The sequence below is a fragment of the Zosterops lateralis genome (assembly GCF_965231275.1).
Source record: "Zosterops lateralis genome assembly, chromosome: 1".
NCBI classification, from domain to species: domain Eukaryota; kingdom Metazoa; phylum Chordata; class Aves; order Passeriformes; family Zosteropidae; genus Zosterops; species Zosterops lateralis.
In genome coordinates this window covers 81834143-81850377 of record NC_139762.1, presented here as the reverse complement: position 1 = coordinate 81850377, position 16235 = coordinate 81834143, and the positions used below count along the sequence as shown (strand labels likewise).

Below are 16235 nucleotides of genomic sequence, written 5' to 3'. Positions count from 1 at the left end.
TGATTTTTTTTTCTTTTTTTTTTTTTTTTTTTTTTTTTTTTTTTTACATTTCATTTTTCTGCTTTTGTCTGCAATGCCTTATACTTATGCTCCAGTTTGAGACAGACTTTCTGATTTATTCCCCATGCATAGATTATTTTGGAGTGAGAATTATCCCACACTGAAAACAGATTTAAAAAAAAAAAACAAACCACAAAACCAAGCAGCCCAAACCCTTTCTGCTACAGTCTGTTCTTCTCTAGTAATTCTTTTTAATACCTGCATCATCTGTTTGGAAGTCCTTTAGAAGGCTGCCAATTCCTCAGAAAGGATTTTCTACTTATTTATATACTCTTAAAAATAATTTCTTAAGTTCTTTTCTTGACCTGCATTATTGACTCTTTATATTAATTGAGTCTTTATATTAAATCCTTTTTATTATCTTCTTTCGGATTTTTATTTTTTCCCTCTATGGAAGATAATTTTTAGGAGCTTCATTACTTAGATATTGAGGCATTCTGTGGTTGTATTTTGGTCTTTGTCAAGTTGCTTAGGGGAATTGATTAGCTTTTGCCCTGTGCCTCTGAGTTTTATAGTATCTTCAGGCTACCTGCAAGGATTTTAATCTGTAAGCTTATAGCACCCCCTTTCAATTTCAGTGTTTAGATTTTCGTTTTCATTTGTTTGTTTAACATGATTTGTCATTGTTATAAAGAAGCTCCTCAATAGCAATATTTTGGGGACCAGGTTATTTCCATTTCTTGAGATCAGACTGATCTCAAGATTGTTTTCTCTTTCTTTGTATGGGTGGGTTTTTTTGTCTGCGTACTTGTTTTGTTTTTCAGCAATGCATGAGACACAGACTGTGGTCTCAGCTTCCATCTGCTGTTGTGTTGCTTAACAAGTCCATGTGGGAGTCACTGAAGTATCCCTTGACCTGCTGTGTTTTCTTCTTTGACAGCCTTCCTTATATCTGCATGATAACCAGTTCTCTAAGTAATTTATTTTTATGAGGCTTTGCTGTTCAGTCTTTTTTTTTTTTCCTCATAGCCACTTTATACTATTTGTTAATTCTCTTAGACTGTTAATACAAGACTTTCTTCAGTCTCTGGAGAAGAGTATGGCTTTCAGTCTTTTTCTCCTTTTTCATTTTTCTGCTGATGGTCTTTTTTACACCAAGTTTTCAGTAAGACTGTTGTGTAAATAATGCTTCAACAGTGGGCATTTTAGTTCTTCCATCTAGCTTCCTAGCCTTGTAGAGAAGAATGTGTCCTTTCATATGGTGTCTTATTTCCCTGCCAGATTTTAAAAAGAGTCTGTTCTGCCTTTCTTTTGCTAAAACCTTCTTAGCTGAGTTTAATCAACTTCTGTCCTTTCATTTAGTTGAGACTCACTGATCTCCTTGACAATACTGCTTCTTTTAAACCATGCACTCTGTTTCTATAACAATCAATCTATAACATTCAATTTGAATGTTTTCCTATGATGTTGGAAATGCTATCAAACTTATTCTTACCTTTTTTAAGCTCAGCTGCCTTCTAGAGACAAAATCCCTATTCCCCAAATATCCTGGTTTCTTTGATTTCCCTTTTGAACACATTTTCTTAGCTACTTATTTAAGTTTTGCTTGCCAACCATTTGGTTTTTTTGGGAGCATTTCTGGGAATGCTACAATAGTTCTCTGCTTTCTTCACTAGCAACAAATATTTTGCCTCCAGAAGTTTTCTTCCAAATTCGTATGTTACTGTTACTTTGCGCAGCAGCCCTGGCACCTCCAAAGAGCCTTTCCAAACCCTCTGTGAGTCTGATGTTTTTTGCATTAAACAGAGAAGTCTTTGATCTCTGGTGTGTCAAGGTTTTGTGTTCCTGATAATCATTACTACAGCACTGAAACAGGGGAGGTTCACTTATAGCTATCAGGCAAAGTTGGAAAAATCTGGATGTAATAATTTTCTACTGACTAATTGAGAAGATAAATAATATCTATATGTAACTAGACTTACTAAAAAAACCTCACTGGCCAAAAGTGCTTGGCTTGGTAGTCAGACATATGTATGGTCAGATGGGTGTTGACAAGACCTGCAGGGTTGGTCATTGTATTGTCACTGTTGGTCCTGTGTGCTCACAAGGACATTGCCTGTAATGCCAAAGAACAGTTCTTGTTTGGATTGCAGCAGAAGTGCTGCACTGGTGCAAAACTGCACACTTCTGATATGGGAAACACATTACAGCACACATGGTTCATGGCTTTTGAGCCTGGGGAAATGCTTCAGGTGGCCAGGATGTCATCTGAAGTGTTTGGATGAAATTTTGCTGCTCTACTTATGTTCCCATGTACTAACAAATACAAAATGTTGTAGAGTGTGGCCATGGATGCAGAACTGCTGCTCAAAGTTACATACAACATCACACAGCAGCTGGACAGCTGTAATGCCACATGGGATGTGCAAATGGGATGTGCAAAGGGCTGGACTGACATACATCCAGTGTGGATTCAGATCTCTGTGCACTAACAGCAAGTGCAGACTGTGCATCAGACTCATTAATAGACAGAACTGAATTTCTCAAGAGAATAGACATCATGAAACAACTGGATTTGGGCCTGATGCTGTTATCATTGATCTGCTAAGCTAGACAGGGAATGCTGAATCAAAGAGAAAAAAAATAATTCAGGCATGCAGTTACATAGGGCCTGAGTGAAAATGGAAAGCTTCAGTGACACAAACTTCAGGACAGTTTGATTAAAAGATACAGGTTAGTTATTTTTATGGTAGTGTCCTTGAATACACTGCACAAAACTAAATGGGAGATTTAAAAAAAATAAAAAAAAAAAATTAAAAAAAAAAACCCAAAAAAAAGGCACATAAGAAAGCTTCTAACCATGCAGCTAAGCAAGAATAACAAGCAAAGTTTTATGTTACGAAAGATAAATGGTGGGCACAAAAGGCAGAGGAGTCTTTCTGCATTGTGGATCCAGAAAACATCATGTGGTGTTGGAAAGAGCATCTGACCTTAAAGACACTGCACGATTTCTGAACTGGAGATGGACTAATACTAATGGAATTGGTGGAAAAGAATCCTGAGACTGCTGGCAAGAACTTTTCAGTTGTTGTCCTAAATGATGAAATTCTAGATGAAATTGTACAGCTACTTGGCCAGGAGCAGGGCACAGCACCTCTTAATAAAATGGAGATTTTTCCAGCTGTCTAACAGATGGCACACAGTGCCATCAGCCATAAGCAAATTCACCAAAATATAAAACCATAGGAGAGTAGCCAGAAGGCTACTTGTGGATTTTGTAGAGAAATATTTATTGAGATATTAGAGAATTTAAATGCTGTCCAGTTTTACAAAGGGAAGGGTGATTATGTCTTCTGAAAATCATCGTCTCAAGTCCTGGAAAAGATTTTACTGGAAAAGTGGGCAGCTTTTGCTGCAGAGACGACTCAACAGATTCTTTCAGTCAGTACTGTTAAAGGAAGATGTTTGATTGAGAGGTCAGCAAACTAGTAATCCTTGAGCCCTGTAACATTTCTTCTAACACTCAACATTTTTGAAAATAGCTGCATGAAATTGAAGATACTGAAAATTGAATAGATGTATGAAATAAAAAAAGTAAATCAATGTCTGACAAATTTTAATCACTTGGTTTTATATTTGCATTTAGAACATGTTTCATTGATCTCAGCAAAAAGGGATTTTAATAGGAGTTTTAATTTAGTAAATGGTTTGAGTTAATTCAAAGCATGTGATATTTCACATCCCAGCAGAAGTCCTCTGTATATAGACCATTGTTGAATTCCATTAAACAAAAGGAATAAAATAGTGTCAAAAAATGAGGGACCATGTTAAAAGATTTTATGTTAAAACTGGCATTTTAACTGCTTATTTGTTCATTTTTATGGATTATTTCATCTGACTATGTTTTTATATATAACAATGAAGTGCTTTACAGCAGCTTTGCTGTTTAAAATTAAACTGAGGGCATGACATTATCTAGGAAAGAACAGGATGTAGATTGAGAGAAGATTGTGGGTTTTAGAAAGATGATTGAAAGTGACTCTTCAGATTTTACTGGTGATAACAAGATTATCACACTTTGGTAGAATTTGTGGGGGTTGGAAAAATTTCTAACAGTAGACTTTTTAATTTCTTCAGTAATTAAAAGACAGCAAGATAGAAAACACTCAGGGAGACACAGCTGTCAGGTAAGATCCATCTATTGCAGGCTTAGCCATTATGTTCAAAAGTGTCATGCTGATATTTTAATTCATTACCTCTGGTGTATTTTAATTTCTGAAACTAGTGGGAAGAAAAAAAAAAAAGGGTTTGGGTTTGTGTTTTTTCTTCTCCTCCCCACCTCTTTGGAAAAGTGGTTTAGGTAACAGAACAACTAGCCTTCAGGATTTTGCAACACCCAACTTGCTAAACACACTGATAGTTGCAAATATTGATCAGGAAGCTGCAAGTTCTAAATGTCCTGCTCTTAAAGTTACAATTCTATAAAGATTTACTTCCTCTGAAGTAATAGGGAAATATTGTTCGAAGTAGTTTCCAAAATAAACCTCTGCCTTACCAGACCTGCTTTTCTTGAGCTGCCATTAGCATGTATTTTAAGGGCAGGATTGTGAAAATCCTCCTGTACACATTAAGGCTTTCTGTAAAAGATACAAATTATAATAAAGTTTTATTTTCTCATATATTTTATAAATTGCCTAATGTGTACACTATTCTGTCTTTAAATTTCAATTTTACTTCAGAATTTGTACAGAGTATGGTGTGTTGAAAGCAGCTTGTGACAGCAGAAGGATTTGTCCTGTGTCAGCTCAGGGAGGTCACCTGTGCTCAGAAGATGATACCATGTGGTCTATTTTTTTTTTTTCTTTGCATACATTTCAATCAAAATGTGAAAGTGTGTAGTAGGCAACTGCAGAAGGAGAGAAAGCAAAAATAAAATTTTAGATTTAGTAATCAAAATAGTTCAGCTAAGTGTTGATATCAGGGTACACATAAAAAAAGGAAATTGAGTAGCTGTTAATTTGGAACATTTTGATGGATTGATCTAATTATAGAATACATATAAATATGGGTAGCTGCATGAGCTTACATGTGCTCTAAACAGACATCTAAATATTGTTGATCTGTTATGAAGCCAAATCCTCCCAGAAAGTAAATTAGTTTTATTACTTTTTTACTGATGTAGAGAAGCATGCAGTTGAAGTGCATCTGGATTTTCTTGCTAGTATGTTTGTAGCATGATCCTTATTACTGAAATGCCAATTTCCCATCATTTAAATATGTGGTTTTCCACAGTGTTGGCTTACTCCAGGAGTTTTTGGTTTCTTTTGGTGCTGTGACTTAGGCTGTGGGACAGATGGTGCAAGGAAGTTGATGTTGTCCTGTTGCCTGTGGCACCTGTCTCTTGCAACAAGAGTTTGGCAATCCCACCTGGAAGTGCAGAAGTCAAAAGCTGAGGTTAAATGGTTTTGGTGTTAACTGAGCTGACATTGGTTGTGCCACTTATTAAATCAATTAACTGGAGCAAGTTTCAGAGATGGGGTTGATCAAAAATCACAGCATTCAGATATATAAATCAGTTGTTCTTCCTACTAGTAGGTAGGTTTTATATTTTTACCCTTACTGTACAAGATGACACATATCTTACTCTGTGCAGCTCTGTACTCTTGCAGACACTTACTCCTCTGCCTAAATTTAAGGCCATAATTTTGTTTTCAGTGTGACTACCCAAGTGCTTGAAAGCCTTTGTGTGTGTGTTTGATATTTGGAAGCTTAGTGTTTGCATTTCAGGGTTAGTATCACCACTTAAAATTTCCTGACACTGCTTTTGCTTATACCGTGATGGCCAGTGTTGCAGTGACAGTTGCGTAAATTCATAAATTTAAAAGAGAATTAAAAGTAAGAAGAGTTGAAAGAGCTGACTTTTTCCAGGCAGAGCAGACTATATTGTGGTGCTCCCTTGGTTTGAGCCTGCCAGGGAGGTGGCTGCTCCTGGGCTGGAGCTGAGAGCAGCTGTGTGTCATGGTGCACATACAGGCTGGACTGCAAGGAAAATGAAGAAATGGGAACAGTGAAGGGGGCCAGATTTTTACAACAAGTGTCTCCAGATATCAAATTGTAAAACTTGCCAGATCAGGGGAAAAAAAGCCAAGTAAAACAAAAAAAACCCTGCCGATGGCATTTGTAAATGTTTGAAAATTTACAAATTTATTTGTAAATTTTTAGTTTTGATTTAATTGAAGCAAATCTTTTTTACATAAGAAAGGAAAAAAGTCACATTAAGATACTTGTAAGTAAAATGTTACGTGTAAGTTGAAAACCTATCAATAAACAAGATTTAACAGGGCACTAAGGAAGGAACTACAAGTAAGGGAAAATAAATGTTTCTTTGTGCTTAGATGTCTCACAAATCATCAAATAAGTACTTTTGGATTCTCTTGAAGATTTCACCATGAAAAATGAGTCTGAGGCTTTTCTGCATGAAGTCTGTGGTTACTGTTGAAGCAGTAGCATTTGAGGCCTGCTTTTGGGAATCCTTGTTGCTGCAAATGAGGCTGTTAGAATTCATAACAGCTGGGGAATGACTAAAGATCCTGTGACTGTACTTTGATATAGTGCTGTTGTATTTCAACCAGGCATACTTTTGAGCATGTACAGCAATAGAAAATCAAATATTTATTTTTTTTTAATGCACTCATCATTAGATGATTTATACTGGATGTTAGTGTAGTAGCTTCCAAAGTAAGTTCTGTATATAAATTTAAATATTGAAAATTCTGAATCTTGCTTCACGTTATATTCTAGTCCTTGCTCTGGGCATTGTTTGTACGTTTCAAAGTAAGCAGTTGCTAGGAGAAAACGTATATATGTAATCTAGAGTCTGTACTTCCAGATAAGTACTTTAAGCAGAATCAAAACGTGTAGTACCTTTCCACTATCACTGTCAAAAAGGCTTTTATAGAGCTATGGACATAGTTGATTTGTGAGGCATTTTGACAGCTTCATTGTTCAGGGCGATTTACAGTTTTCTCAATCTGCTTCAAATAATATTAAATCATAGAGTGCTTTGGGTTGGAAGGGACCTTACAGACCACCTAGTGCCAACCCTCCTGCCATGGGCAGGCAACCTTCCACCAAAAAAGGCTGCTCAAAGCCCCACCCAACCTGTCCTGTATCTCCTGTACTTGGAAAAGGGAATGATCATCAGTGCATTCCAGGGACTGCCTGGATTGCTCGCGCCCTGCTGTGTTGCCCCTTCAACAGATATTGGGGTGGCTGAAGTTTCTCATGAGGACCATGACTTGTGAACACGAGGCTGTTCCTGTCTGTCTATAGAGGGCCTCATCTTCTCAATTTTCCTAGCTGGATGACCGGTAGCAGACCCCTGCTGTAATGTTGCCTATCTCTGCTCTCCTTTTAAGCCAGCCTGTAAGCCCTCAGCTCCTCATCCATCACCTGGCAGGGGATGCTCCATGCATTCTTACTGCTCATTGACACAGAGGGAATCACACCCTCCTTGTGTCCCCTCTCCTCTCCTTCCTGAAGAGGCAATATCCTTCCATTCCAGCCCTTCTGTCACAGGAGCCGTCCCACCATATCTGTGTGATATGATCCTAGGTGCACATCTCTTGTTTACTGCCTGTCGTCCCTGCATTTCTTGCTTTCAAGTGTTTGAGTCTTTGCAGCAGCTTCTCACGCTGCTTCATGTAAACAGTATTGTATTCTTAGAAATTATCTGTATGTTTTGCATTCTTGTTCTCTGAGAGAGAACTTGACTGATGGTCATATTGACCAATGGACACAGGAGGTTGTAGCCTCTTTGGGCCAATCTTGGCCCTCTGTACAAAATGTATATAAGCCTTTGGAGTCAGATAATAAAAGAGCATTCCATGTTTCACCAAGCATGCTGTCCTCTGTGAAGGTCCACACCATGTCGCAACGTGTTGCCCCTCTAAAGGCGTGAGGTAACGACTGCCCATGCCCCTAAAGCCAAGATACTGACTAGAGTGTCTGGAATTCCTTTTCCTGCCGACTTGCAGTCCTCTGAGACTCAGAGCATCTCTTTCTGGTATGGGCATCAAACTTGGAGTGGAATAGATTGAGGTTCTGTTCCTCTGAGAACTTTAATTTTGTGAGGATTGGTGAAAAAACTGCTTACATTCCAAAGTGCCTTGCCATCACCCTCTGCAATCTATCTTGGTATTGCTCAGACTATTCCTGGCTGTGTCACTGGTGCTCTTGTGAAACTACAGCAGTGGGCAATAGTGGGTTCTGTGAGCTCGGGAGTCTCTTGATGACATCCCTGCTATGAGCCCCCAGTAAGCAGCACAGCTCTCAGGAGTGTGTCAGAGGCACACCTCTGTACCTCTCACAAGTGAGTCCCTGCTGCTGTCACCCATCACGTTCTCGTGGTTGCGTTGGCTGTTACAGAGCAGATGGGGCTGCCTGGCTCAGCTCCAGCATGTCTCCTGATGCAATGGGTCTATTCAGTCTGCAGAGCAGAGAAGAGGTTCTGCAGGGGCATGACAGGCTTCAGGGGAAGTTTCTTTCTCCTGCAGATTCATGCTCTTGCAAGCTTCCATTCTTCTGCATTTTGCCCCTCTGTGTTCTATGTGTGCTGGAGGTGGAGTTATTCGATGGTTGGCCATAGGCTGTGGGTCCACTGCAGGCTGAGCTTTCCAACTCAACCCTCTCATGCTGCACACACTTCTCACAGCCTGGTGCAACTCAGAGTAGTAAAAGAAGTGTTGTGCTGTTGTGGTTAATAGTTACAGTAGTAATTAAAAGGCTCCACATAACAGTTTCTTACCATGAAGGAAATCCTATTTTGATTTAACTCACTTTAGATATCCAGTTGTGTCTTTCTGCCATCTCCACATACAATTAGCTTAGAGTATGTTATTGATGTCTGACCTTTAAGTACATTTGTTTTTAACTTCCTTTTCATTTTCCTCTGTTTCCAGGAAGTTGAAGACCACGTGGCATTTTTAATAACTGTTCCAACAGCCCTAGCAATTTTTTTTGCTATATTTATCCTTGTCTGCGTAGAGCCTGTATTTAAGAAGCTGCTTCGTATATTTTCTCTGGTGGTCTGGGTATGTCTTGTTGCCATGGGATATCTCTTTATGTGTTTTGGAGGAATCATCTGTCCCTGGGACCAGGTAAGACTGCCATTATTACTAATTTTGCTTCCATTGGGTACATTTCCAAGAACCATTCTATACAAAAGCATGAACATTCATTTTAGCGGGACATCTCACAAAGTGTTTTTGTGACTAAGTGGTTGCATGCTGAGACTCCCTCCATCTGTTTTATAAATACCAGAGATGTGCATACTTAAAATACATTAGGAAATATTAGAAGAATTTTGCTTTTATATTTTTATGCTCCTTTAATCATGAATACTCGATTCCAATCACCAGCTTCTTTGTAGAGTGAATAATTGATTCTAGTGACCAGTTAACATGGCAGAAATGCTAGTTTTGTTCAACACTGCTTATGCTATCTTTTCCAGTTTAAAATGTTTGAGCTCTCAGTGTAGGCTTTCTGTGGTCTACAAGGTGTTCTTATGAGAAAAAGGACTGGGAGTCTTTTGACTTGTCTAGAAAAATGGATGAGTAGAGAAGTGAGGTACCCTTCATATTTTTTAAATTTTGTAATGAAGAAAAAGCAAAATATAATTGCAGCCTAATAGCAGCACTTTTGAAACATCAATAAATGATGCGCAATATCCAGTGCTGTGTCTGATCGATTCTTCTGAGTTCTGTCACATTATTTTCTTTTCTCCAAACCGCTCTACATGGGAATATGGCTCATAATATTTTTATAACTCTTCAAAGGGTGGAAAAAGTCTTTTAAACATATAAATATATCTTCTGAAGATTTCATGCTGATTCTGTGAGTTTAACCTTTAAATTGTATTACTTTCTCCAGACTCCCTTCTAGGTCCTTGATACAGACTTGAAATAAATTCTCTGACTTTTTATTCAAAATTTGCAAAGACTTGGTCAAATACTGAACTTTAAGTCGTTGCTTTAAACTCTTTAATGTAAATTATTTAAATTTCTGGTGCATATTGGTAATACTTTAGGAGCCCTTATCTTTGTGGGTGACTTTATATTTTCATTTTCTTGGAAGGTTCTGGGTTTAATTATCTAAGAAACCTCTTACCTGGTTTAGTGCTTTTTTAGGTTTTATATCTTTTCAATAATTTAAATGACCAAACCAGGTCACACGTGCATGTAATACAAAACAATCAGAACATGAAATACTTTTCTCTAGATACAAATTTCACCCTGGGAGTGCTTGTGTTTTTGTGATAGCACATCTAGGAAATTCACAAGGTTTTACTTTTTTCATTTGTTTTCACTGGCATTTGTGTCATGTCATGCTAGAATACTTCAGACTTTCAAGCTTACATGCAAATATTTAGTTAGCCATAATATTTATTCATTGTAAATGGTACTAAATTTAGTTTCGGTATTTGAAAGCTAGGATGATGATTTTTGAAAGCACATGGACTGAAAGAGATCTAAGAGAGATACTGATGTCTCAGTCTCAGAGTTGTATTTAGCCTGTGATGATGTGTCCTGCCATGCTTTCCTCTTAGGAAAAATGTAGACATTCCCCACAGCAAGCAAGGGATGTGTCTGGCCCTGTGATGGAGGAAGGACTGTAGAGCTCTGGGAAATGGCATTGTCTTCCTGTAGGTTGCCAGGGTACAACTCCTCTGATATTCAGTCTTTTCCTTGCTTTGCATGCAAGAGCTGCTTGGAGAAAAGGACATTTGGGCTGGAGCCCCCTCTCTTGCTCTGTCAGCAGCAGCCAGCTCTAAGCAGCCTTAACGAGAGCTTTGTGCGCTCCAGCTGAGAGCGGGCAGGGCTTTTCCAGAATGCCTGGACCTGGCTGCAGATGTCTTTGGCATCTGGCAGTAGAGGCCTGTGCCAAAGTAGCCCCTGGCCACTGCTGAGAGTGCAAGGTCATGTCACTCTTGTAGTAAGGACCCTTCACTTCCCCAGACCTTTTTTTTTTTTTTTTTTTTTTTTTTTTTTCCTCTCCTTTGAGTAGTGGTCCTGTTTTGTGGACTGCTTTTGTAGGAGTACTTTTGCCTAGTGTCAGTTAAGACTAAACTGGAAATACGGGAATCTTTCTGGGAATTTGACACCTTGCACAAAAGACTAGTTGAAGATTTGATGTTTTCAAACATTTGAAAAAGAGCTGTGAGCAGTAAAATACTGCCTTGTATTCCTGTGATGCTGGTGTTTTGTTTGCTCTGCATCAAGAATATGTAGATCAATAATTGGTGTTATCTCTTATATGTGAAACCAAATCGGAAAAATTCTTCCTCAGCGATCATTGACAAGTTCTTTGTTGAAATTTTACATTTTGTGAATTTTTAAATCATTTTACTTGGCATATTAAAGTGGTTTTGTGATTCCTTTATGCTTTTTATGAAAGAAAGGAGACATGATGTAAAATTTAAATTAGTTATGTTTCAAATATATCTCTGTCAACATTAATTGATTAGAAAATGATGAAAATGAAAGAGTTCATGCACAGTTACTTACTAAACAAGTGCTTTAATTTGCTTCTTGTTTATATATATTTACTTTCATTTACTTTTAATTTACTTCAAATTACAGCCTAACTTCTGTTCTGATTCAGGAGAGTTTAAAAATGTCCTAACTTTCATGTCCCCTGAATCTTAAGCTTGTTAAGAATATGGAGTTCTTAATTGTACTAGTAACTATTGAAAGATAGATTTTCTGCATACCACAGTTACTAGAAAGAGAGTGTTATAAGAGAGTGTTATTGTGCCATTTGAGGACAGCCCTTTGAGTGACACCCCTCCATCTTCTGAATTTTGGCTTAATGATTTTCTTATGCCTATTGTCTGTTTGCAACTGCTCAATGTAGTTTTTCTCTGTTGTCTTAAGGAACCTGAGGTGTGAACTTTTGTGGCTTTTGTTTACAATAAAAATACCATTTGAGAGAGATTATTTTGTTTAGGAACTCAATATATATTTGATGCAGAGCAGTTCTTCCTTAGCCTGCAGGCACATAGCTCAAATGACCCACAATTAGGAGAGGGTTGTAAATGAAGTGGTTGGTCAGGGCCATTCTTTTGTTTTTGTGGTTTTTTTTTTTTTTTTTTTTTTTTTTTTTTTTTTTTTAATTAGAAACCTGTAGGCTGATGTGAAATAAGCACAAGTAGTAATTGGTTTCAGCTATCTTTTTGCTGTCCCTGCAGACTGCTTTTATCAGTCTCTGTTTCCTTGACTCTTCTTTGGTTGCAGGTAGAGCTTTGGAGAAAAGCTCTTATCGGGTGGGTGCCTGGCTGCTGTTTGAAGGGTGAGGACAGTGTGGCTATGGACAGTTACTTTGTCCCTTATGCCAATCTGCCAGCTCCATGCTGGCTCCATAATTGCCTGCTGAGCCTGATCCAAAGGCTGTTACTGTCACTGGGCTGCCTTGGCATCATCCCTAACCCATCTAGGAGAGCAGCCAGCGTATTTGCACTATCAGCCTTAGGTAGCTAACTTAGCTCATTAGTTAGTCCAAACTCCCTTACTCTTCTGTGTCAACAATGAAGAACAGTGAGTACACTGAGAGGGAGATGGAGCCTCTCTTAGGGAGACAGTGGGCAGCTTAACATGAAAAAAAATTAAACAGTGATGGCAAAAGTCTTTGGTACCTGACAATTTTTTTATTTTGAAGAAGTATCCTTTACTGGTGTCAGCCCAAGTTTTTATGGCATTAGAGCCCCTTGTTTTCCTTGGTGGCTTGGGGAACTTGGATCCTTTGTTAGGACCTTCATGTGCTAGAGTTTGTATGAACCAGGAGGGAGACTGGGCTGCCTGCAAGGAGCCATGAGACACCTGGGTTGGTAAGAAGGAAGTAGAGCAAAGGTAGCCTTGCCGAGGCTCAGAGAGAGCCACTGCCTGCTGGCAACTTTCTTCCAAGTCTAAGGTGTGAACAGTAATGTTTGAAGGTGTTTTCAGTGAGGAAAGAGCCAAGGGCAATGCTTACTTAGCAAGGGCCATGAGGAAGTCTGTGGATGGTGTGTTGGTAGGGGGCCAGTAATGCAAGGCAGGCAAGCTGAGTAAGGAGAGCTGGTAGAAAGGAGTGATGGATTGATTTTGGTATGTTAGAACTCTTCCTTACTATAATATGAAGCACCTTTCTTTTCAAAATGTAAATCCAGTACCTGTCTGTAGAGTTTCATACTGGGGAATGAATTTAAATCAGTTTTCTCTTGTTTTGCTGACAGTGTAGTTATTGTACAAGAGTTGCCTTTCTGTGTCACTCTCTGACATGTCTAATACTTCCTCAGCCTTTTGTATGGGGTGTATGTAAATATGACACAGCACTTTGATATCAGTGGGTAAAAAGAGCGCTTAAAGCATGCAGTGGATGATATAAAAAAAAAGAGTAATTATGCAGCATTATACTATTCTAATGAATTCTATCATTGCAGGATTTTGGTATTCAATTCTATTTAATCATAAATACATTTGCACAGTGCAGGCACCAGATGTGTTCCTTCTTCTCTATATTCAGTTACAGCACAGAAATGACTTCAAGCGGAATTTGACACTTATGGTTTTAAAAAAATATCTAAAGTGATGTGCTTAGAATATATATTTGATTATTTTAGCCTAAATTCTACTTTTCAGCTGAATTTAAAGTACTTCTTTGTTTTGTTTTAATCTGATATAGAATGGTTCAATTTGGGCCTTGCAGTAGTCCTGGCTTAAGAAACTTGGGCAAAATTTTATGCCCTAGTATTTATAATTCTCTTGTTTTTGATACTGTCTTAGTATCTGGAAATATCTGTTGTGTGCTGAGGGGTGAGGGCCTGCACAAAGTTTCTGTGGTTGTGGTAACAGCTCCTGTATTAGGCAGTTTGGTGAAACAGTGGGTCTGCAGAAAGGGCAGACTTGTCATTGCATGAATTACTTTGGGTCTGATTTTTACACCTTACCTTATCTAAAGTCAGCCCTGCCCTAAACTATCAATAACATGTTCTGTGGTTAGACAGTATATATATATATATATATATATATATATATATATATATATATATATATATATATATATATATATATATATTGAGGAAAGCAAGGCAGGTGTCAGTGAAGTTCCTGCAGCACAGGAAAGTGAGAGGACGAATTGATGCTATACCACTTGTCCAGGGTCTGGAGTGTGGGGGAGACTTGACTTTTTTTAAAGTTCAAGATTAGTCAGACTCTCAGGAATGAGTATCCTGAACATGGAACTGAATCTTGTGGGAGCATAGTTCAGTACCTTGTAGGTCAATATTCACCTGAAAAAGGACATGCAGAAAACCAGCAGGGTTGTATAAAAGGGAAAGATACTGCCAAGCAGATGATACTTGGCTTTAGGAGTAAGTGTGGTAGAAAAACAAGAACCCCCCAATCCACCAGTATATACCATATTTTCAGTTATAATCTTGGAAAGAGAACAGATGATTTTTTTAATACTATAATACTTTTTTTTAATAGACATATAAAGTCACAGGCTTAACAGTAAGACATTTATTTGTTTTTATCAAGTCCGGTATGGTTATATCTGTATAGAAGACAGGAAAAAAGGTGAACTATTAGACAGATCTGCCAGTTATTAAAATCAGTAATACAGTAGATTAGTATAAAACAATTATGTGCAAACCCCTGAAATACCAGCTGGCATAACCAATGTGCCATTGTTAACCTTTGCTATGTCATGGCAGTGCATCATGAGAGCAGCTGGTGAAAAAAGAACTGATTACTGCTTTAAATAGGGAACTTTTTTGCAAGAAAAAAAGATCTGTTTTCATGCCAAATGGGAGACTAGAAGCCCTGTTAATGGAGTTGACCATTATTAAGGTAACTGCACAAGTAGGTGAGGGGAGGTGGTAGATAGTGTGAATTTAGAGGGTGGCAGGCAGGAAGAAGATTTCTGTCTGGATTTCTCAGAGAGCTCTCTGGAGAATGTTTCCCTTTATTGGTGCTTTTTACTAGTGAAGGGGTGACTGAATGTCACTGCTGTAATGAAATTTGTTGATGACCCAGTTCAAGGATTCCTAATACAGCAAAAGATCACAATGTTGTGGGAGAGAAAAGCTTGACCTTGAGGACTGCAGTAATAGTAGCTAGATGAAATTTAATAATAGGAAATAAGAGATGCCTGCATTTGGGGACTAACAGCAGAAGTTACAGCTACTAGCTGAGTTCATCAGTAGAAAAAGAAGCAAGGACAAGCAGAATGAAGAGAAGAAGCAGTAGTTGATAAATGGGTCATTTGGACATGTGTCCAGAAAAGACTTGTTTATGATGGCAGAATATCCAGCTAAAGATTAATCCTTGCCTGGACTTTGTAAGCTTCTAGTCACCTTTATTCAAAAGATCACCAGGAGAAAGGAGAGTTTTGTGAGAGGAGGAGAGAAGAGCTTGACTTGGGTATAGATCTGCAGAGGAGAAGAACACTGAGAGTGGTGTGACTGCCATCTACAGATAGCCCATAGTTGCAGACTCCAGATTTGAGGAGAAGCTATGGAAGACAAAGAATTAGTAACACATACACCTAACACTCACACAAAAATAAAAATCATCTGGCCAGTAATGAAAATTAAACTGAAAATTAGAATTTATCCCATAGCCAGTTGAGCACTTGGTTTTGTGGAGGTTAATATCCTCAGGATAATAAAGATTAAAAAAATAAGTTGGCTTTAGAGTGGGATGCTGTCTTTAGCTGAGAGTCAGTCAGTATCTTCATTCAAAGAAAATAGGCTTCAGTGGTTCAGGAGCATCCTTTTAGTTCTTTATTTCTATGGACCACTGAACATCTGGAAAATACTGAGGGGTTTTAAATGACAATATGCTTTGACCTGTGCCTGAAGTTCATCTAAAAGCTGGAGAGCTGCATTTCCTGAATTCTAAAAGTTCGTGGCTTTTTGCTATCTAAATATCTTTTATCCTTCCAGTGTTCTGGAGAACTAGTCTCAGAATTTAAAACGTCTGAGGATAATAATTTTGGTCTATTTCTGATCTCTTTAGGCATTCATTATAACATTTATGAGAGAGCCTTGATGTAATATAAAGTAGAAGAGACTGAATGTGTCCTGGAACTTACCGAAAGAACCTTATGAAATTCTTTTTCCCTGCTAGTTTATTTTTCTTGACTCCATTTCTTGAAGACTGTTTTTCATCTTGGAGGGGACAATTAAGTACAAAGGC

The 16235-nt window shown here is 38.1% G+C and overlaps 1 protein-coding gene across 2 annotated transcripts in view; it reads left to right on the top strand.

Moving 5' to 3' along the window:
• Positions 1 to 16235, top strand: part of ADCY2 (adenylate cyclase 2) — a 207789-nt gene that overhangs the window by 11810 nt on the left and 179744 nt on the right. For both annotated transcript variants that reach the window (XM_083874798.1, XM_083874797.1), the window contains exon 2: positions 8961 to 9158. In XM_083874798.1, coding sequence (XP_083730924.1) covers positions 8961 to 9158 — 198 coding nt within the window. The remainder of the gene's footprint in view (positions 1 to 8960; positions 9159 to 16235) is intronic.